Source organism: Symphalangus syndactylus, chromosome 1 (genome assembly GCF_028878055.3).
Source record: "Symphalangus syndactylus isolate Jambi chromosome 1, NHGRI_mSymSyn1-v2.1_pri, whole genome shotgun sequence".
Classification (NCBI taxonomy): domain Eukaryota; kingdom Metazoa; phylum Chordata; class Mammalia; order Primates; family Hylobatidae; genus Symphalangus; species Symphalangus syndactylus.
Window position 1 is genome coordinate 35501108 of NC_072423.2, and position 24190 is coordinate 35525297.

Here is a 24190-nt window from a genome sequence, read left to right on the forward strand (position 1 = left end):
CTGTCTCAAAAATAATAATAATAAAGCATAAATAACCAATACAAAAATTACTTGTGGAAAAAAACTGCAAAATACAAATAATTTCCACCTCACAGAGACAATTCCATTATACATACCACTCTAGACTTATGGGTACATATAAACAAATACAAATATCATGATATCATTTAACAAAAATGGGATCATAGTCTATGTGTTGTGTATTTATTTACTTATTTTTGAGAAAGGGTCTCACTCTATTACCTAGTCTGGAGCACAGTGGCATGATCATGGCTCTCCGCAGCCTTGAACTCCTGGGCTCAAGCAATGCTCCCATCTCAGCCTCCCAAGTAGCTAAAACTACAGGCATGCTCCACCACACCCAGCTAATTTTTTAATTTTTTTGTAGAGATGGGGAGTATCAACGTGGCTCACGTTGGTCTTGAATTCCCGGCCTCAAGCAATCCTCCAACCTTGACATCCAAAAGTGCTAAGATTATAGGCATGAGCCACTAAATCAGGCCTTATGTATTGTTTAATAACTAACTTTTCTATACACATGGATATCCTATCAATAAATATAATACTTTATTGTTTTATTCTATTGTTCTAACAGACTAAAAGTATAACTGATGCTCTATTGTTGAAAATTTTAACAGGGAACTGATGCTAATTTATTAAGTGTAATAAATAGCACTGCGATTATGTTTTTCAGAAGTCTGTATAGACTTGAGAGTTACACAGGAGTATTTTATGAGTTACTCACACAGAAATATTTTATGAGTGACTATGCTGTTTGGAATTGGCTTTCAACGACTCCAGGAAAAAAAAGTTGGGGGAGAAACACATTAAAGATTGGTAAAGTGCTGATAATTGTGGCAGCTGGATGACGTGTACATGCGGTTGTTTTCTCTATACTTGGTATGTTTTAAAGTGTCATATAAAAAAATTCCAATATTCTTTAACTGAACTGTAACTGGAAATGAGAAACTGGGTTTGCTGTTGTAAGGCAATCAGGCAATTCCATTTTTATAGATGCTATGGGGCTACATTATTTTTATCCTAAGCAACTTCCTGGTAATAAGTTATGAGATACAGTTAATTCCACCAATTTACAATCACTGACAATGAAAATGTTGAGGATGATGCAAAATTAAAAATATATTTAGGCTATCTAATTACAACTATCTTTCTCTTTCAAAAACAGGTTATATTACAAAGTAAAATTCAAATAGGTTGAATATATAACTAGTGAAAAATATTTCAGGCTTATCAGGTTCTTAATTTGAAAAGCTATTAATTTTAGAATTCCCTTCCATAAAATCCTGAAGATTGGCTAAGATGAAAGTCCAGAGTCTGATTCTTACAAATTTCAAGTTACAGGAATACAACTTTGGAGGCTTCACTATTTTCAAGAGCCTTTGTATTACTCTAAAACATGTAACAGGCCTGGCGCAGTGGCTCAGACCTGTAATCCCAGCACTTTGGGAGGCCAAGTTGGGCGGATCACTTAAGGTCAGGAGTTCGAGACCAGCCTGGCCAACATGGTGAAACCCTGTCTCTACTAAAAATACAAAAAATTGCCAGGCACAGTAGCATGTGCCTGTAATTCCAGCTACTTGGGAGGCTGAGGCATGAGAATTGCTTGAACCCGGGAGGCGCAGGTTGCAGTGAGCCGAGATCATGCCACTGCACTCCAGCCTGGGCAACGAGAGCAAGACTCTGTCTCAAAAATAAATAAATAAATAAAATAAAAAATAAAACATGTAACAAATTGGCAATCATAAAACTAGATTACTGATAATGTCAATAAATGCCCTCAGAAAATGTGATTTTATACTTAAACACAATTTCTTATTATTTAATACATAAAACATTTTTCCATTCCTTCCACCCGGATTTCAATTCTTTTGAGAACAAATAGAGTTTCAAGTCTAAAATATTCAAATAAAATTGTAACTAACCTTTATATATGCACTTGGGTAGATCTTATGAACAGCATCTCCAGGTGCACGCCCAGCTTCTCTGTCTAAGTAGTAACTCTGTACAAAGACCGCGTGGTCGCTAAGGCACCTGACCCAAACATCACCTTCACCTTTACATTCCAACTGCACACCTTTGCCTATGTGCAACCTTAGGAAGAAAAAAGAAATTACATTTTATCTTGATAAGTATTTTAAATTAAATTTTAGTTCAGATTGCATAGCATGCTTAATATTGAAAAATTAAAAATAAAGATCATACAAAACCAAAAGATAGCTATTAACATTTTTGTATATTTCCTTTTTTTCCTGTTCATATCTAATAATGATGCACATATTTACAACACTTACTATGTGTCAGGAGCATGTAGTATGAATTCTCATTAAACCCTTACAACTCAATGAGTACTATTATTCTCATTTTTTTAGATAAGGAAACTAAGGCATACTGTCCAAATTGATAGCCACTAGCCACATGTGACTATTTAAATTAAATTAAAACTAATTAGAAATCCAATTAGTCAATCATGTGAGCTATAATTTAAGTGCTCAATAGCTACATGTGGCTAGTGGTTACTGAACTGGACAGTGCAAATATCAATCATTTTCTTCATCACAGAAAATTCTATTAGCCAGAACTGGCTTAGAGGTTAGGTAATTTGCCAAAGTCACACAGCAAGTGATAGAGCCAAGATTATGTTCCTTAGCACACACATCCTTAAAAAGCTGAGATCATACAGTAGCTAAAATGGTATGTTCCTGTAATATTTCATTGTAAGCATTTCCATTTCATTATATAAACTTTTTTTTTTTTTTTGAAACGGAGTCTCGCTCTGTCGCCCAGGCTGGGGTGCAGTGGCACGATCTCAGCTCACTGCAACCTCCACCTCCCGGGTTCAAGCAATTCTCCTGTCTCAGCCTCCTGAGTAGCTGGGATTACAGGTGTGCACCACCACATATGGCTAATTTTTTGTAGAGATAGGGTTTCACCATGTTGGCCAGGCTGGTCTCGAACTCCTGACCTCAAGTGATCTGCCCGACTCCGCCTCCCAAAGTGCTGGGATTATAGGTGTGAGGCACCGCACCCAGCCTCATTATATAAACTTTTAAACATTTTAATGACTATACAAAAAAAGGAAAAATTTATCATAATTTACTTAACCATTTCGCTTTTATTAACAATTTTTTTAACATTATAAGTAAAACTTTCAGAAACATGTTCTCATTTAATATTACTTCCTTTCAGTAATTTGTAGAAATGTATGATCACAGAAAATAAAATTTTCAAGCTGAATTCCAAAAGGTATACTTACTATTCGAAACATAGAAACCTACTAACATAAAAAAGGCTATCTTTTATCATTATATGTTAAACAACAAAAACATCGACAATTAAGATGGAGTGCTTACAAATTCTGAATTTTCAACATGACCTTTATTCCTTTATTTATATTTAAGAACACATATAATGTACATGGGAAAACGTAACCTTGAATAAAAGACAATGTACTATGCTCAATTTTTAAAGTAACTATCTGACTATACAATCAATACCTTGCTCTCTCAATGGCTTCTGTCCTGTGGACATTGGAGAGTTGACCCAAACAAAAGCGATCTCCTCCAGAAGGGTCCACGTATCCATCAACAGTAACAATAGGGCAGCTTGAAGGAACCTTAAATGTCTCTCCTACCTGAACATCCATTTCAAAGTAAGCAATGGAACACCAATACTCAGGAGCTATAGGAAATAAATGGGAAAGAACATCCTCCCATGAGAGAAAGATATAAGGCTTTCACTTGCACTCCACAACACAGTTTTTGCTAAAAGAAAGGGTGAAGGGAGGGGAGAGGGAAATGTAATGCACCCAAAACAACTGGATTAAAATAACATAATGCATTAAAAGGTAGGAATTTCCATGTCTTCTATTTTCTAGCTCAGTACCTAGCACTGTTCTTAAAACCCTAAAGTAATTTGTTTTTTTTTTTTTTAATTTCCAATTACAACTTACCCTCAAGTTCTAAAAGTCATTTTTTAAAATCTGGAATTTGGTTCTTACCTCAAAGGACGAGGTCAACTGAGAATTTAAAGAACAGAAATAATCAGAATCTAAAATAAATTATTTTACCATGTTTCATTTGACTACACATATTCTCTATGTAGTCTCAACTTTTATTTTTTAAAAACACACTGACCCTAAGATGTATTCCGGGGAACCGTCCTTGAATAACATCGATTCATGACATGTTTTTATAGATTCCCTAATTGAGAGAAAGTGCATAAGCAAGTCAGCTATCCCATCCCTGAGTTATGGTTAATTATACTCTAATCACACAGTTGTTGTACACACAGATTCTCAACTGTCTCTTGGGTAGGTCATTTGTCCCATCTATGCCATAGCAAAAGATATTTTTAGTGAAGTCAGGTCATGTTAACTACCACAATTTTAACTTTGAAGATGTATTTAGTGTATTCATTTGAACAATAATATATAATTCTAAATCACTGGGAAAAAAGAGGTGCTACTTTGGTTTGCAAAGACAACTAATCGAGTACTTCTAATTTTTATTTGTACACAACAATTATTAAAACAAGCCCAAATACATAAAAATTATTTGGCTTTCCTGTTTTAACTCATTTAACAGATATCTGCAGAGTATCTAGGGATCTTTCTGGGCACTGCATACACAGTAGGAAACAAAACAGCTACAGTCCCTGTTCTCACAGAGGTGCAGGGGCAGACAAATAAGCAAACAAACAAAATAACTCAGATAACAATGAACACTGTGAAGAAAATAAAACAGGGCATGGAACAGCAGATGATTGGGAAGAACACTTCAGACTGGATGGTAGGGGACATCCCATCTGAAAAGATGAGACCTGAATAACCTTTTATCTATGTGAACACTGAACAGATTTCAGAGAGGAAGCAAAAGCAAAGACCCTAGGGTGGAAATGGGCTCGACATACTTAAAACAAAGATTTATCCGTATCTCAATATATGAACTTTAAACTATAATTTGAAGCAATAAAACTTTCAACAATCTTACTTTCAACAAAGTTACTTAGAATGACAAAAAAGAAACCCAGATCTTATGAGAAAAAAAAAACCTAAAATGAAGTATGACTGATGCTTAAAATTTTTTTAAAAAGAAAACACCTTGTAAAAGCTATGTACCCTAATTACTTTTCAAAATGCTGCCAAGCAATAAAATACTTTCCAATGCAATGAGGAGTTACCAAAACAGACCACATGAAGACTGGATAATTCAAAAACTTAAAAACTCAAATGTTTTGCCATGTCACTCTAATGAACTCGTCACAAAGATAAATATTTGTTTAAATATATTTCATTATGATTAGAACATAAAAACCAGTGATACACTAAGTGTCTTCACTGAGTGTCTTCTTAAAAAGCCAGTTTTGAAGTATTTATGAAATTATTTTCAGCCCGGCATGGTGGCTCATGCCTATAATCCCAGCACTTTGGGAGGCCAAGATGGGCAGATCACTTGAGCCCAGGAGTTCAAGGCCAGCCTGGGAAACATGGCGAAACTGCATCTCTATGAAAAATAGAAAAATTGGTTGGGCGTGGTTGTGTCCATCTGTAGTCCCAGCTACGCAGGAGGCTGAGATGGGAGAATCACCTAAGTCTGGGAAGTCAGGGCTGCAGTGAGCCATGAGAGTGCCACTGCATTCCAGCCCAGGCCACAGAGTGAGACCCCATCTCAAAAATTAAAAAACAAAAAAAAATATTGTCTATAGAAAATGTAATGTGAAGGTATCACATTATGCTATGGACAAGAAGCTTCAGCAAACAACGGATAGGTACACTGGTTAAACCAAAAGTACAGAGATTGTCTAAGACAACAATTACCCAATGTTTTGGTGGCCAAAAAAAACACAACAAAAAAACAGTAACAACACTTAAAAGTGATCTTTACACAATCAGTCCAAATGTTAAACTTTGTTTTAAACAATTATTTATAAAGCTAGGTAAAAAGAAAATGAGGGCCAGGCATGGTGGATCACGCCTGTAATCCCAGCACTTTGGGAGGCCAAGACGGGCAGATCACGAGGTCAAGAGATCGTGACCATCCTGGCCAACATGGTGAAACCCCGTCTCTACTAAAAATACAAAAATTTAGCTGGGCATGGTGGCGCACACCTGTGGTCCCAACTACTCGGGAAGCTGAGGCAGAAGAATCGCCTGAACCTGGGAGGCAGAGGTTGCAGTGAGCCGAGATGGTGCCACTGCACTCCAGTGTGGTGACAGAGTGAGACCCCATCTCAAAAAAAAAAAAAAAAAAAAAAGAGATCCAAGTACATACATTTCCTGGTTTATACTGAAGGATACTAACCAGAAGCAAAGTTCCATAGTAAGCAACGTTTTTTCTGTTAGTCAACGGTGGGGGGATGGGAGTTTTATAGCCTCCACGTTTAAGAAAAATATATGTTTTTTGGGAGGAGAAGGGAGATGGGGGTCTCACTCTCTTGCCCAAGCTAGAGTGCAATGCACTCTTAGGATAGCCCAAGCTATCCTAAGCTATCCCGGGCCCAAGCTATCCTCTCACATCAGCCTTCCAAGTAGCTGGGAATACAGATGCAGGCCACCATGCCAGGCTAATTTTTTAAATTTTTTGTAGAGATGGGGTTGGGTCCTATGATACCCAAGCTGGTCTTGAATTCCTGGGCTCAAGTGATCCTCCTGCCTTGCCCTCCCAATGTGTTGGGATTACAGGTGTGAGCCCACCACCGGGCCTGAAAAATGTAGTCTTATCATCATTATTTACAACACCCACAACTGCACCTAAACCTTACTTTATTATTTCCTACTCACCAAAGCAATTGTTTTTGTCTTAATAGTTCAGATACCATAAAACAACAATGGTTATCTAAAGCTGCACTCTGAACAGGTTTAGTTTGAGTTGACACGCTAGTACTGGGAAGAAATGTTTTCTGAGAATGAAAAGAAATGGGCATAGGTGAGTGGCACTACCGATCAGTGATTTAAAAAGGCCTAGGAAAGCAAAGGTAAAGGGACTACCACTTATGAGGACAGAGAAGTCTAGAGCTAATCTAAGTGAGTCCCAGCAAATCTGGCAGTACTGAGATACAAAACACTATGTGAAAAACTTTCTTACTCCAATCTCAATTTGCTAAACAGTCAGAAGGGATCATTCTTATTTTAAAAACAGGGGATGGTAACAGGAAAACACCTATTAAACTTTTCTAGAATCTCTTCACTCTTTTGCCCCCGAGGACTAATGCCATATAATGACAACTCTGCAGTTCTCAAAACTAGCATCAACAGAAGGCTGGAATTATTCAACACAGAGTGGGCTTTCTGAATGCCCCAACTGTAAGACAGTTATGTGGTAACTTTGATATTTTTATATTTTTTGCTCCTAAATTAGTGAAGTTAAGCCAGTCTCATGAAGCCCAAAACTGCTCATCACTGGCCAAAGAAAAGATTTTAAAAAACTGAGTTAACAAAAAAAATTTTTTACAATGAAAAAACTTATCTAAATATTTTTTGTAATGGGGAAATTATAAAGCACAGTCTTATCAAATAAATGTTGTTAAATTATAATGAAAGATTTAAGTCTCCAAGGTATTATCTTCAATTTTTTGTTTTCAGAATCATTATGTATTTTCTTGAGACCCAGGCTGGAATGCAATGGTGCAATCATGGCTCACTACAACCTTGAACCCCCCGACTCAAGTGATTCTCTCACCTCAGCCTCTAGAGTAGCCGGGACTACAGATGCACACCACCATGTCTGGCTAATTATTTGGTACTTTTTTGTAGAGACGGGGTCTCGTTATGTTGCCCAAGCTGGTCTCAAACTCCTAGGCTCAAGCGATCCCCTGGCCTGGGCCTCTGAGAGTGCTGGGATTATAGGAGTAAGCCAAAGTGCTCTGCCTATCTTCATTATTTTAAATAAAAATAAAGTCATTCCAAATAAAGTGTAAAGATTTGCTTAAAGCACCTAAGTGACTCATTATGAATTACTACCTTTATTATTTAGATCTGAATGAGATGCCCTGTGAGAATCTTTTATGAATACAAAAAGGTACTCTCCAAAGTCTAAAACACACCTAAAGTTGGAAATTTGTGGGTTTCGAATCCATTTGTGATTTGAACAAAATAACCTCAGACACTGAAGAAATCTTTCACTTTAATTTGCAATCAATATTCAATTTGATGAATATATCTCAGCTTTAAGAAAAAGTAGAAACAGTAAGTTGGTAAAAAAGAAATGAGGTGATTAAACTTTTCCAAAGACAACACATGGAATCACCAAGTATGTTGCCTACCTGAAATCTTTAACATCAAGGTAATTACGACCAATCTTTATTATTTTCATTTTCTACAATTATATCATCTATTTCCTAAAACATTTATGTATCTTCAAAAATAACTTCTCAAAATAAATTTACTATATATTATTGATGATTTTTACACATATAAAAGATTCAAAGGTATATTTCCTGTTTAAATAATTCTAAATCTATGGTAGAATATTTTAGCATTTCTTAATCAGACCTTAAGGGCCTACATTAACCATATACCTACACAAATTTTTAAACTTTGGTTTCTTTTCTACATTAAGGAAGGATAGCAGACATGTAAACTAGTAGCTATAATTTAGTATGATTATAAAGTACTAGGTAGCAGGGAACTTCCCATCAGTAGTGTACTTGAGCTGGATCTTCAAAGAGTTCACTACATTTGGGAGGATAGAGGTGCATGGGACCCAGCATTCATGATGACCCCCAATGATTCTCACCTCCTGATATTCACATCCTTGTGTAGTCCCCTCCCACATAACATGGACTCTTACAGATATGATGATGTAACTTCTGAAGCTAAGTATTAAAAGACACTGAGGCTCTGTCTTACTCTCTCCTGATCACTCGTTAGCTGTCATATTATAAGGATATTCAAGCAGCTCTACAGAGAAATCCACAAGAAGAGAAACTGGAGCCTCCTGCCAAAAAGAAAACTAACTTGCCAGATATGTCAGTAAACCACCCTGAAAGTGATTCCTTTAGCCTCTGAAAAAGCCTTCAGATGATGGCAGCCCCAGCTGACAACTTTAGTGCAACCTCATGAGATCCTGAGCCGAAACCACCCAGCTAAGCCATATGTAGATCCCTACCTATAGAAACTAAGTGATATAACAAATTGTTATTGTTTCAATTTGCTAAGTTTGGGTTAATTTGTTGTGGAATAGATAACTAATATAGAGGACGAGAAAAAAGCAGAGGGATGATATACCTAGGTTAAAGCATCAAGAGATGAGGCTAGAGAAGCACACAAGCACCAGGACCAGAGATTCTTTTCTACCTAGCTAAGGAATTTGGACTTTATCCTATGGCCAAGCACTGAGTAGGGGAATAAGTTCTTGAGCAAAGAAATAACTAGATTCAAATTTTAAAATAAATACCTAGTAGCAGTAGAGATAAGAGTTGAGGAGGAGGGTACTAGAACTGGAAGCTCTCCTAACAGGGAAATCAGTCATAGTATTCTTGAAACAGTACAAAAGGAGAAATGAAGAGGAACAGTTGTGAGATAGAACTCCTCAAGGGCCCATTAGTATCCACAGCCAAAGACCATCTGGGTTCTACCTGCTGACTCCATTAAAGGTGTACATGCAGAGCAAATCCTCTCTGGCAACTACCTTGACAGAGACCTTTTCAGGATCAGCCTCACCATTAAATCACTTCCTTATTCTACTCAAAGATAGAGGCCCATAGTGAGACACGGTTTCTTAAATATAAAAACAAGAGGCCGGGCGCGGTGGCTCACGCTTATAATCCCAGCACTTTGGGAGGCCGAGGCGGGCGGATCACGAGGTCAGGAGATCAAGACCACGGTGAAACCCCGTCTCTACTAAAAATACAAAAAAATTAGCCAGGCGTGGTGGCGGGCGCCTGTAGTCCCAGCTACTCGGAGAGGCTGAGGCAGGAGAATGGCGTGAACCCAGGAGGCGGAGCTTGCAGTGAGCCAAGATTGTGCCACTGCACTCCAGCCTGGGCGACAGAGCAAGACTCCATCTCAAAAATAAATAAATAAATAAATAAATAAATAAATAAATAAATAAATAAAAAACAAGAAAAAACAAAAAAAGAAAAAAATCAGACAGAGGCTTTAATGTCAATGCATACTACTATAAACGCATAGCCTCAACTAGTTAATGCTATTTTCTAACCAGGAGATGTCGGGCTTAAACACCAGTTCTACCATGAAAAGAATGAATTAAATCTACCAAGAGGCCAAAGGCAACTGCTGAAGAGGTCCAAATGACTAGCTAAATGCCACCAGTGCTATACCCACCTATGCTTCTATCCAGGGTAGGTCTTTCTTCAGAGCCTTGATTACCCTCACTGCTGCAGACTATCTCCCACTAAGCTATACGAACACTGAGCTCCCTAAGTTGCCAGGAGCCACTAATGACTCTCAAGGATAGCCAGCAAAAATTCTCATTCTTCAGACTCTAGATTTTCCCCTTGTCACAACATATTCACACACGAATCAAGATCCTGATACAGTAATTCCACTTATATAATTTAAAAAACAAGTAGGCCAGGCGCAGTGGCTCACGCCTGTAATCCCAGCATTTTGGGAGGCCGAGGCGGGCAGATCAAGAGGTCAGGAGTTCGAGACCAGCCTGACCAACATAGTGAAACCTCATCTCTGGGCGTGGTGGTGGACACCTATAGTCCCAGCTACTTGGGAGGCTGAGGCAGGAGAATGGCGTGAACCCGGCAGGCAGAGGTTGCAGTGAGCCAAGTCGCGCCACTGCACTCCAGCCTGGGCGACAGAGCGAGACTCTGTCTCGAAAAAAAAAAAAAACAAGTAAAGCCAGATTACTGGACTGTTTAGGGATGTATTCATCACTTTAAAAGAGCATAAAAGGGCCAGGCATGGTGGCTCATGCCTGTAATCCCAGCATTTTGGGAGCTGATGGGGCAGAGATCACTTGAAGCCAAGAGTTCGAGACCAGCCTGGACAACATGGTGAAACCCTATCTCTACTAACAATACAAAAATTAGCCAGGCATGGTGGCAGGTGCCTATAATCCCAGCTACGCAGGAGGCTAAGGCAGGAGAATGGCTTGAACCTGGAGGTGGAGGTTGCAGTGAGCCCAATTGTGTGACTGCACTCTAGCCTGAGCGACAAAACAAGAGCTCATCTCAAAATAAATAAATAAAAATTTAAAAAATAAAACAGCAAAAAAAAAGTGATATCCATAAAAAGCAGGACAGTAGCTACCTCTGGGGAGAAGGAAAGAGAAGGTTTTGACAGAGATAAAATTCATGGGGTAGGAGGGTTCCTGGGATGCTGTAATGTTTTAGTTCTCAATCTGTGTAGTGGTTACATGAGTATTGGTTTTAGTGATGTTAGACTATATACTTACTTGTGTTATGTACTTTTCTGTATATTACATTTCTCAAAAAAAAAAATGTTTATGAAAAGGCTAGACCCCTTGACCTACAAAAATGTTTAAAATCACAACATACAATATAACACAGAAAATCCATTAAAGAAGATAATAAATATATTATTTAAAGAATGCTTCTGCCCCACTAACATCACCTTTTTCCTAACCAGAACAAGTATTTGCCTCTTAAATCAGCAAAAAGTTTATTAAACTATGACATCTACTGCTAGCCAGCACAGTAACACTGGTTCGCACACTCTGATGTCACTGTAATATGGCCTTTCGATCTAGAGATTCTATAAATTTCTTAAACTAAAATATGAGAAAAGTTATAAACACAAAGATGTATCCTTCTATTTTTTTAAACAGCTAGAAGAAAAATTAAACCAACATAATCAATAAAAGAAAATTTACACAAAGAAAATTATGTAGACCTATTTAAGAATTGTATGTTATCCTTTAAATTAATCATTATGGGTGCTGTGTTTATGTTTTTAAAAACCTTTACTGGAAATATATACTAAGATATTTACATATAAAACTATTATATAGGATTTGCTTCAAAATAATATAGAATGAAGAAAGAGTGAGTATGAATGAAACAAGATTGGTCATTAGTTGATAATGGCTGAAACTGAGGAATGAGTACAATGGGGGAACTTCCTGTATTATTCTGGTATGCTTAAAATTCTTTATGCTTGACTTATACACAGTGGAGTACTATTCAGCCATAAAAAATAATGCGATTCAGTCACTTGCGACAACATGGATGGAACTGGAGGTATTATGTTAAGTGAAATAAGCCAGGCAAAGAAAGACAAACATCACATGTTCTTATTTGTGGGATCTAAAAATCAAAACAATTGAACCCATAGAGACAGACAGTAGAAGGATGGTTACCAGAGGCTGAGAAAGGTAGTGGGGGATTGGGGGAAGGTGAGGATGATTAATAGTACAAGAAGTAGTTCGAATGAATAAGGTCAAATATTTTACAGCACAACAGGGTGACTGTAGTCAATAATTTAATTGTACACTTTAACTAACAGAGTATAGATTGTAACACAAAAGATAAATGCTTGAGGGGATGTATACCCCATCTTCCATGATGTGATTATCATGCATTACATGCCTGTATCAAAACATTTCATGTGCTCCATAAATATATACATCTCCTACGTACCCACAAAGATTAAAAATAAAATCATTTAAAAAAATTTTTTTTAATTTTTCAAGCTTGGTGTGGTGGCTCACGTCTATAATCCCAGCACTTTGGGAGGCTAAGACAGGAGGATCACTTGAGGCTAGGAGTTCAAAACCAGCCTGGACAACATAGAGAGATCCCATCTCGGAAAAAAACTTAAAAATAAATAAATAAATTAATTAATTAATTAATAAAATTATTAGCAGGAGGAATGCTTTAGCCCAGGAGTTTGAGACCAGCCTGGGCAACATGGTGAGACCCTGTATCTACTAAAATACAAACATTAGCCAGGCATGGTGGCCCCTGCCTATAGTCCCAGCTACTCTAGAAGCTGAGGCGAGAGGATCGCTTGAGACCAGGAGGTCAAGGCTGTAGTAAGCTGAGATCATGCCACTGCACTCCAGTTTGGGCGACAGAGCCAGGCCCTGTCTCAAAAACAAACAAGTAAAAATAAAAACATAATTCTTCATAATAATTTTCTTTTAATTAGGAGGAAAATTGAGTTTATAGTTTCCAAAAAATTAAGGTGATTAGTTGAAGTAACATACTTGCATCTTTTTATGCTAAGAAAAACAGATACGAAGGGTGAGAAAAAAATTCAAAATCTGTTTGTGTTACAAGGGACTTTCAGTATTTTATTTTCAAGTGTTTTCTGTTTTATTACCTCTATAGTTTCAAAAATTATACACAAACTTTGAATTGAAGAAAGCTACTTAGCTATTTACTCTTTTGCATACAATTTAATCAAATAGTTTCTAAATTCCAGTTGACCAGAGATCCTGAATAGAGTGAATTATTTTTCTTTTCAGCATGTACTGAAGATTCTTTCCTGGCTTTTTAAGCTATAGTTTTACAGCTGTTCTATTTTGAAACCTAGTTTTATTCTGCTGCATATTTATGTATTCAATGATGAAGCCAGCATTTCTGTAATTCTCATTTTAGCTGAAAAGATAGTTCTTTTCCTTTGGGGACAGCTAAACTGAATAAAATATAGACAGTCTATGTGTGACTATACTGGCTACTCAAACTGTTGATTAACTCATGTCATGATGAGTATTGTACTTATCTGAGAAGTTAAGTGACCCTATAATTCTATTAAAGCCTGTGTTTGTGCATTTCAATCACCACTAAATCAATCTAAATACAGGAAATCAATTTTGAAATACACTTACCAGGATGATTGGAAATGGGAGGCTGGAATGCAAGCTCATTGTGAACAGGCCCTAAAGAAAAGACAACAAAAATTCTATTTTTATTAAAAGTTGTCTAATGCTAAAACTTTCAGTAAATCGTACTTAAATATAACTATTATAGGTTAGGAATTGTTTAAAACAAGCTTATGCAATGTCTAAGAACTTAAAAGTTTACAATAAGCAAATAGTCTTAAACTATTAATACTTTTGTGGATATTTAATAACTAACATTTTAGTGCTATCTGCCAAGTGCTATTATTACACAATTTACACATAATTGTATATCCAATATTTAATACAGATCATAAATGAATTATTCATGTAACATCCAATACAGTACAATTTATAAGGCAATGTATAATAATAAACTGTTAGGTCTATTCTAAAAACAAGTACTTATGTTAATTAAGGATGTTTATTTAATGGAATCGTAGCTAACATAATTGAAAACTTGTAATGTGTTAAGACATTGTGCTAAACACCTCACATAAATTATTACGTTTACTTCTTACAAACACCCCTTGAGGTAGATACTACTATTATTACTCTTGAGGCTTAATGAGGTGAAATAACTTGTCAATGGTCACACAGCCTGTTAAAGGTCCAAACCCAGCACCCTTCAACACTATGACGGCCTAGGCAGCCATTAAAAATTACATTCTCTTAAGAAATGGAAAAAATAGTAACATAACTGAAAAGAAGCAAGATATATACAATACACATAGAGTGGGAGCCCCCTGTCAATTTACATATACCTGTTTATATGACTGGAAGGAAAATAACAAAATATTAGAAGTGGCTGTTTTTGAGTAGCAGGATTCAGGGTAATTTTGCTTTTCTTATTTACACTTTTCTATTATTTTCTAAGTTTTCTTTGGTACTATTAATATTATAATGAGAAGAAAGGGATTTAATGTATATAAAAGAGTTACACTCTTGATCTTACTAAGCCATATGAACAATGCTCCTATTCTGCCTGAAACTACAGGCTATCTGTAGCGTATTCCTCCCAATCATGCCAGCACAGAGTTATCTACAGATTCAACATTATCCAAAGTACACTGAATACTATGCTGAGGGAAACCTTGAGAACTTAGCGCTCAAAGGGTTTCAATCCATTATGCATGGATATACAAGACAGAGATGAGATCTAAAAACATATACAAAGCAAACAAACAAATGAATGGAAATCAATGTGATGTCAATGAAACATTAGCAACAGAGAAACAAATGTATTTAGCAAACATCACTCCTCTAAAATAAAAAGGTAGGATAACTATGAAAAATAATACTGTTTACAAAAAATACTGAAAAGCACTATTTAATGAAACAAAATCACAGGATGAATAAAAGATGTAAAAACATTTTTAAAAAATAGAAAACAAAGCCCTACCAAAAAAAAAAAAAATAGCCCTTACAACAAAAACAAGAGCTTACAGTAATGTCCGGGATGGGGCGGCATAGGCGGGTGGTGCTGAAGATGGCCGTTTTGGTGGTGAGGCAAATTAGGTGTGTATGGTGCAGTCCTACTTCCAGTCCAGGTGGTAGTGCTGTCTAAAAATTAAGGCCCACATGGGTTAATTTGCTTTTATAAAGGCTGCCTACTTTTTTCTCAACTATTTAAAAGATTTTTTAAAGTATGTACATACTATGATGGTAAGTAGCTGGCTGACCAGTAAATCCATTCTGCTGCTGTCCTGGCTGAGGCCCTGATGCTATCTGCAACAGTCCTTCACTATGGCTGCCCCCCAGTATACTGGCAGGCTGACCTAGAGGAACAAGAAGACATTAACATGGTACATTCATAGATGTCATCTTATGATTTCATATACCAAATGAAGGACCAATTTTATCTGATAATGTACGACTATAAAGATGGGCAAAAAGCGTAACTCACCCATGGCCTATCAGGTAAAAAACCTACAGTCATCTATAAAGGCAAACTTTAACTTGAGGAAGCTCAAAATTATTCCATTTTAGGTAATGTCTAACTAATTGTAATGGCTTATTTCTTCACAAACATATTTCAAATGCCAGCAAAACACCACTGTATGTCTGGCCTATCATATTAACTTCTTCAGAAGTATGTCAGTTCATCCTGGCCACTCCATCCACCTCTCTCTCTGGATCTTTCTGATTAGGACCCCAAAAATCCAGGCTCAAGAAAATGTTGAAAACTGAAAAATTAATCATTATCAGCACTGGTACTAGCAATGGCAGAATGCTAGGGTTTGACAGAGAAAAGCAGAGCAGAAAATTATTTTAAATAGGATGTGATAGTGAAGATGACGAAGTTAAAAAGATCTAGCTCTGCTGTCCAATCAATATACCATTTACTGGTTAAAAACAAAAAAACTATCAGTCTACTTTCAAATTTTTTCAAGAGCTTTTATAAACCAAGAATCATTTCTTTTCAAGAACACCATCATATTCCCAGATGTACAAGAAATTAGTTGCCCTCTCTGTATGTAATATACCAAGAGAATCAAGCTTCTCTTGGCTTCTATTCTATTCAAAAAACCATCCTATGATATTGCTTACTGTCCTACATTTTTAAGGCTTTTTTTTTTTAAGTGGCAATTTGGTTTCTTAAAGAGCATTAATTAAGTCGACTGTTTATCCTATTTGGAAAGCACTAAATTTATAATTATTTATAACTGGCATCACCTCATTCTTTTCTAAATGGGAGTATAATCAGATGGAAGACAGTAACATGTCACCATTGCTCAAAGTATCAAAGAAAAGGAATATTTTTCTTTTCTTTACATATCACATTTCCTTAAAGCTAAGAATTACAAAACCAAAAGCTAAAGAGAATATTTCAATACTCCCCAAATTATTTATCTATAAAAATCACATTTTAGCAACCTCCCTTCCTACTCATCCCCCAGATTCTACAAGTTATCTTTAAAGGTTAATTATGCTTTTGTTCATGTTTTTAACAATTCTACAGGCAATACTCTTAGCTAACTTACAAAAACTGTCATTAACTACACAGGATAAATTATTTTAATTTACAGGTATTTAAAAGGAAATTCTTAAAATATTCAGGTGTCAAAAGAACATAAATTGTAAAGTGACTCACTGTAGTTATCCATACTGAATACTTCCCTTATACAATTCTAAGTATGTAAAATAAAGTTAAACAATACGACTAAATCAGCTCACATAAAATAGCCTTTCAAATCTTCTATTCTAGTTCAACTTCTTTTCTTTCATTTAATTTTATCAATATACTTTTTGAGATCTAAGGGAACCCTTTTTTTTTTTTTTTTTTTTTTTTGGAGACGGAGTCTCACTCTGTCGCCCAGGCTGGAGTGCAGTGACTTGATCTCTGCTCACTGCAAGCTCCGCCTCCCCGGTTCACGCCATTTCTCCTGCCTCAGCCCCTGAAGTAGCTGGGACTACAGGCGCATGCCACCACATAAGGGAACATTTTGACACAAGTTCTAAAACTTACAGTATTTACAGTATTCAACTATTAAAATCTACCCAATAAATACCAGGATAAAATTAGCTGCATTTTATTTGTATCACTTTTTTCTAATCTTTGAATAGGATTCAACCTCAGGAAACAACACAGTCAAAATGAAGTCACTTTAGTAAGCACTGACAAAGGCATAGAAATTAAATCTCCAGATAATATAAACAGAAGTAGGTAGCTGTGCTCTTGCATTAATCTACATTCAAGTGGCTATAATGTACCTTCTTTTATTTTCTATCACTACCCACTGTTTGTCAACCATATTCCTAATTTGGTAAATAAAAAGTAGACAGATAATAGAAGCACCAAGTGATTAAGGATCTGGGTTCTCAAGTGCTTAACCTATATGACCCATTTAGAATATGCTGCCTATAGTGAGACTGTCATCTCTTATATAGCAAACCACAAACATAATGCTTTGAAGTGGTGTAATGAATTAAAGAGGGGAAATTTTGGTATACTTCACTTGAAAACTCACAATTACAGAAATCAGTCCCCCATTTATTCCAAAGATCAAAATTTCTATGTTGAATCTAATCTGACAGTAAAGCAAACAGAATAATGGTACTTTTGGTAGCAACTAACACAGTATTAGCCCACAGCTGTCAAAAATCTATTCTGATGTGGGTTTACATAAATTCCTTTAGCAACTGCATGCAACTAACACCATACACATGCCAAGACAATGCTCTATGATTAATTGAAAAAAAAAAAAAAAAGAAAAAGAAAAAAAAGCTACTTCCTTTGCCAAGCAGCAAACTATCAAACCTTCGGTTACTGTGAAAATAAGTAACAGAACCAGGTCATATGATCAGGCCCCCAAAAACCTGAACCTAGCAGCCCCTCTGCCTCCTGACATGGCAGAAAAGAAGGATCTTTCTGAAACAGACGGATCTTTCTGAAACAGACTTTAAAAAAAAAAATATATATATATATATATATATATTTTAAAAAGAGATATAGAAGTTAGCTTTTATCAAAATTGACTTAATTAATGTCTATCTTGAGCAATATATAACAAATTTGTCAAGATCCCTTTGCAAAGTGAGAAAATCAGACAACTACTATAAGGTAATATTCTCCCAGATAAACCAAAATAAGAACACTAGATTAAAAGAAAGGTTGCAATTCCATTAGCACAGACCTTCATAAACATCTTGGATCAAATATTTCTCCAAAATCTATCTGGGAGCTTAAGAGGCTACTTACTTCTACACGTAATAGTAAAGTACAAATCAGATCATTAATTTAAATCAATATTATAATCAAAGCCACCACTTAAATTCCAAGTGATTGTATATACCTGTTTAATACCTGTTTACCTATGAAAGATACTACAGTTACTGTTAATGTTTACTTACTTGGAGTTTCCCCCCAAGTGACTACACATAAATAAGCAACGATTAGGAAAACTCAACTTGCTGACTACATCTGATTCTAGAACTCACTTGTGGAAGCCACAGGAATGTTGGGAAAGTTGGCAGTGCTGGTAGCATTAGACTCAGATGGGGCTAACAGAGCTGGGGTGCTGTATGTCTCCGTCGACGCACGATTACTTGGTGGATGCTGGATGGTTTGAATTGAATGTCCTTCAGTGGACAACGATGGCTGTCCCTCAAAGTCATGCACATATTCATCCTTCACCATCATACTTGATGGAGCTATATAGAAAATTAAACATATTTTAAATTTTTATAAGGTTCTATTCCCAGAAAAAAAAATCTTATTAGCAAGTAATACAATAGCATCTAAAATCAATTACAGTGTAAATTACTAACTTTAATTCAGAATTTTTTCATATTATTTTAAAAGCACACTACTTTACCAGCAAAAGTCATTTATTCAGCAGTAACAGCATCAGATATATTTTATCAATCTGACTCTCAAATTTGAAGCTAGTCTATGTTCCAACAGCCTCCAGCAACAATCCTAAAAAGGTACTCCTCAGCTTCTTGATAAACCTAGAAGAATAATCACCTAAATACGTAAGGCAGGCAAAAACCAAATGGCTGGAAAATGTGTGTCCAGCTGAGAAAAACAATTATTCGGTCTAAATTGAGACTATTTAACTATATCTTTTTGCCAATTTCACACTGTGGAGATATGAGTGGGATCTGATAGAGATCCAATCCCAGGATCTATAATTATTGTTAAGCAACATATTCTTTAAAAATGAAGTGTACTGAATGTAATGTCCCCTATAGATTTAGAACCAAACGGAAAAATTCTAAATGAAAAGTCAAACTGAAATTTCCCTCTCGAAACCCAACCCAAATAAGAGTATTTGATTAATATATGGTGTTGAGAAAACTCAGTAATCAACATCTTTCACCTATGTGGTTATACCTTCATAAGCAAAGCTAGATTCCAGCTGATATAGTGTAACATCTTTCCATTAACAAACCAGGAAACAGTTTGCTCTGCTGTATGAAAAACAGAAAACTGAAACTGAACTGCATTAATAATGTTAATTCTCTGCCCAGAACCTTCCCATTTGTTTTTAGGTTATTGTTTTAAGGTTTGCTTTTTACCTTTAGCAACCAATCCTTTATTGCTTCTAAACTAACACTACTCCAGAACTTAACAATCCACTGAACTAACAGTAGGTTCTCTTCTTAAAGCAGTCAATTAGTAGACCACAAAAAGACATTCCCTTTTTCATTAAGAACCAGCATATCATTTCCCTTATCTTTCCCTATGTCAACCTTTGAAAAAAATCTACTACATGTAAATATCAGTTAAGTTACATGGGTATTTTTTTATTAAATTGAGACTAGTTCAAGGCAGTAATAACCATCCATTGTGCAAGTTTCTATATACAACCTCTTAAAAACCTCTTAAGAAGTATGTTCATGCATCAAAACTCATGAAGATGATATTCTGAAGACCTATGAATCCCATTCCAAAGTTCCTCTTTAGAAATTTTATGGTAACAAAAAGATAATCAAAAGGATGCTTAACAAATTATGTATCAATAAAAAAACTGAACACAACCACTCATCACTAACATTGGCCAAATTATAAAAATAATAAAAAAAAAAATTGGGGCATAAAATTGCTATGTCTACACTTATTCAGCCTTGTATTATACCCTTCAACAAAGTTCAGTGATTTTCTTCATATAAATCCTGACATCTCTAATTAATTCCTGGACATTTTAGGTTTTTTGTTGTTATAATGACTGGGATCTTTTTACCGACTTACTGGTTTTGCTAGCTGATTTGAGGATACCACTGGTCAACTTGGTACTCACTGCCTTTGCTTTTCAGATGACTCTTCAGTTTAATCAGCAATCATAACATCTTTAAGTACCAACTGTATTCTGCTTTTAAACAGTTATGACCCATAAATCTTTCTTGTCTTAAATATACTGGCTAAACTTCCCAAATGTAAGTTTGAAACTTCTACTGGTCTACAGATCTCTTTAACCCCAGATAATCTATAATAAATGTTTCTCAGGTAAAACTAAAGGTATCAACAAGGATAGAAGTCTGCAATATATTTTTGCCAAGAGAATCAAAGCAAGTTACAAAACACTATTGTACACTATGATCATACACGTTTAAAAAATCATATACTGTAAGTAAAAAAGCAAGGTCCAGAACAGTATGCATTGTATACGTTTTGTGTAAGAAAGGAGGTATGTATTTTTTGCATATAGAAACCCTGGAAGGAAACACCAGAAACTAAAAAAAGTGATTACCTGAGGTAGGGGGGAATGGGGGCAGGGGTGGGAGCACTTCTTTTCACTGTATACCTTTTTATAGTATTTTGATTTATGGACCATGTATTGCCTATTCAAAAAAATAAAATTAAAAAAACATATAGTATATATTTTTTAAAGTCCAGAAAAACAGATACCAAACTGTTAAATATTTCTCTTTATGGGCTAGCATTCAACAAATTCATTCACTGAAAAAATATTTCTTGAGCACTTCTGTTCCAGGTACTGTTCTAGTATTCGGGATATATCCATAAACAAAACAAATATCCCTGCTGTCATGGAGTTTGCAGTCTTTTGTAATATTTTTCCATTGTTTAAATATCTAATAGCAAGCACACATTACTCCGGCTCCTCCTAGTTGTCTATTCTTGGGCAAGTTCCTTCACCTCTCCAGGTAGCAGTCCCTTCATCTGTTATAAGTATAAATAATCCCACCTCCCATGTAGAAGTATCATGAGAATGATGACACAATACTCAGAAATCATTTAGCTCAGTCTGACCCGACACACAATGAGTACCCAGTGTTAGCTATTATTATTTAACCATATTTTTAGAGTAGTTATACATATATATAGTGATTATAAAATGTTCTAAGAGGGCTGGGTGCAGTGGTTCATGCCTGTAATCCCAGCACTTTGGGAGGCTGAGACGCGTGGATCGCCTGAGGTCAGGAGTTCGAGACCAGCTGGCCAACATGGTGAAACCCCGTCTCTACTAAAAATACAAACAAACAAAAATGCTGGGCATGGTGGCAGGCACCTGTAATCCCAGCTACTCAGGAGGCTGAGGCAGGAGAATCGCCTGAACTCGGGAGGCGGAGGTTGCAGTGAGCCGAGATTGCACCACTGTACTCCAGCCTGAGCAACAAGAGCGAAACTCCATCTCAAAAAAGAAAAAAAAAAGTTCTAAGAGGGTCAAAGAATATATTCTCTATATATAGGTGACAAAAAAGCTGAAACCACTGGGCCCACCTTAGGTCTGTATTCTTTATCATCACCAGCAGCCAGGACACAGCACCTATCTCATGGTATTATCACTCTCTTATTTACTTTTTCTCTCCTCCACTAGACTATAAGCTCACTTGAGTAGACAAAACATACCTTATCTTAGCATCCCTGGAACCTAACACAGTACCAGGCAATACATGCTTATTAAATATTTGTTAAAATGAATACACAGGTCGACATGGTCATAGAAAGTTTCACGAAAGATAAAAGATAGGCTGGAAATGATTACCACAAGACTTTAACTCAAAAATGAAGGAACTGTCCCATTGTCCTAACTTTTAGTTACCTGGTCTTGTATTATTCCTTTGTCCAAATCTAGAAGGAGCTGTGAGAAATACCAGTTGTTTTCTGAGGAAATAAGGCACTGAAGACAGCCTTTACAAAACCACCACTAGGGGGATCTACAAGGCTGAATACAGCCCTACAGTCACTAAAGAAAGGCTATCAACCCATACAATCCCATCAATAACAGTGCATCAATAATTTTAGAATAGGGGAGGTGTGTGATGAGCATTCAGAATTTGAACCCCCTCACAAACAGCCCCATAGAGAGATTCAGACACACTTATCATTGCAGTCTCCCAACCTTTAATACCCACTGAGACAAATGTTTTCTCCAAAAACATGGATGGAAAATGGTGAAGATATGAAGCATGTTTACTTTCAAAAAAAAGAAGTGATATAATATCAATGTCTGTGTAGCAAAGAGGCAGAGTTTTAACCAATCTTAAAGCAACCCTTCCCAGACCACCACAACAGCTCCTAATAATAAACCCACACTTGTCAGAAACCTACTAATCACTAACAAGCACCACAAGACAGTGAGCCTTCCTCCACTACCAGTGATATGGGAGAAAGGTGGAAAAAAAAAACAAGTAGAATTGCATACTCTTCCTAAATTTTGGTTAAGGTCACCTAGTATTTCTGACCCACCTCCAAAATTCTACAAACAAAAAAGGTGCTAAACTACTACTAATTTCCCTCCAGAACAAGAGCACGCCTTTCTAAGATGACAGTGGTTCCTTTTTTTTTTTTTTTTTTTGAGACAGAGTCTCACTCTGTCAACCAGGCTGGAGTGCAGTGCCACTATGTCGGCTCACTGCAACCTCCGCCTCCCGGGTTCACATCATTCTCCTGCCTCAGCTTCCCAAGTAGCTGGGACTACAGGCGCCCGCCACCACGTCCGGCTAATTTTTTCTATTTTTAGTAGAGACAGGGTTTCACTGTGTTAGCCAGGATGGTCTCGATCTCCTGACCTCGTGATCCACCCTCCTCGGCCTCCCAAAGTGCTGAGATTACAGGAGTGAGCCACCGCGCCCGGCCCTTTTTTTTTTTTTTTTTTTTTTGAGACATTTTCGCTCTTGTTGCCCAGGCTGGAGTGCAATGGCGTGATCTCAGCTCACTGCAACCTCCACCTCCTGGGTTCAAGCGATTCTCCTGCCTCAGCCTCCTGAGTAGCTGGGATTACAGGCACCCGCCACCATGCCTGGCTAATTTTTTATATTTTTAGTAAAGACAGGGTTTCACCATGTTGGCCAGGCTGGTCTCAAACTCCTGACCTCAGGTGATCCACCCGCCTAAGCCTCCCAAAGTACTGGGATTACAGGTGTGAACCACCGTGCCTGGCTGACAGTGGTTCTTTATAAGAGTTTCTCTGCAAATTAATTGTTCTTACATAAATTTTAGTTTATTAAGTTCTAAGTAACAGAGCTAAAGATTTAATAAAACTCCATTCTCAAATATTACAATAAAGAACAAAAACACACACCCCCATTCGCATTTCATTTTCTCACCTTAAAACACTTTTTCTTTTTAAAAATACAATTAGGTAAGCTGTGATGGGCATATCCTTTAAAGTAGCCTTGATTTATTTACTCAAAATGTAACAAGACTGAAAAAATACAAATGAGGGCAATTTTAAACCATTCTCAACATTATCATTCATAAAAATGTTAGGCTGAAATGAAGGAAAATTAGAATACTGGTATTTTTAAAGGATATGTTATACGTGATTCCAGATTACCATATTACCATACATTCTGGGTATTTAACATCCATTTAAACTGGCTCTGTGAGATTTTCTTCAAAAATAGGTCTTAACTCAAAAAATATTCTTTGTATTTGTTTTTGGTGCATTCCTCTATCATATTTTTTACAGTACTTTAGTTCA

General features: G+C 36.4%; 1 protein-coding gene across 7 annotated transcripts in view; it reads right to left on the reverse strand.

Moving 5' to 3' along the window:
- Window positions 1–24190, reverse strand: part of SMAD4 (SMAD family member 4) — a 55891-nt gene that overhangs the window by 10541 nt on the left and 21160 nt on the right. For 4 of the 7 annotated variants that reach the window (XR_008661044.2, XM_055298884.2, XM_055298876.2 and 1 more), the window contains exons 5-10: window positions 18738–18950; window positions 15455–15574; window positions 15243–15359; window positions 13785–13835; window positions 3516–3699; window positions 1944–2112 (exon numbers count right to left, since the gene is read on the reverse strand). Coding sequence is in view for 6 of the 7 variants with exons in the window: in XM_055298884.2 (XP_055154859.1) it covers window positions 1944–2112; window positions 3516–3699; window positions 13785–13835; window positions 15243–15359; window positions 15455–15574; window positions 18738–18950 (854 nt within the window). In the remaining variant the exon portion in view is untranslated. Of the gene's footprint in view, window positions 1–1943; window positions 2113–3515; window positions 3700–13784; window positions 13836–15242; window positions 15360–15454; window positions 15575–18737; window positions 18951–20992; window positions 21084–24190 lie in introns of all 7 variants that reach the window. The other 3 variants (XM_063639972.1, XM_063639971.1, XM_063639973.1) reach the window with 2 other exon arrangements.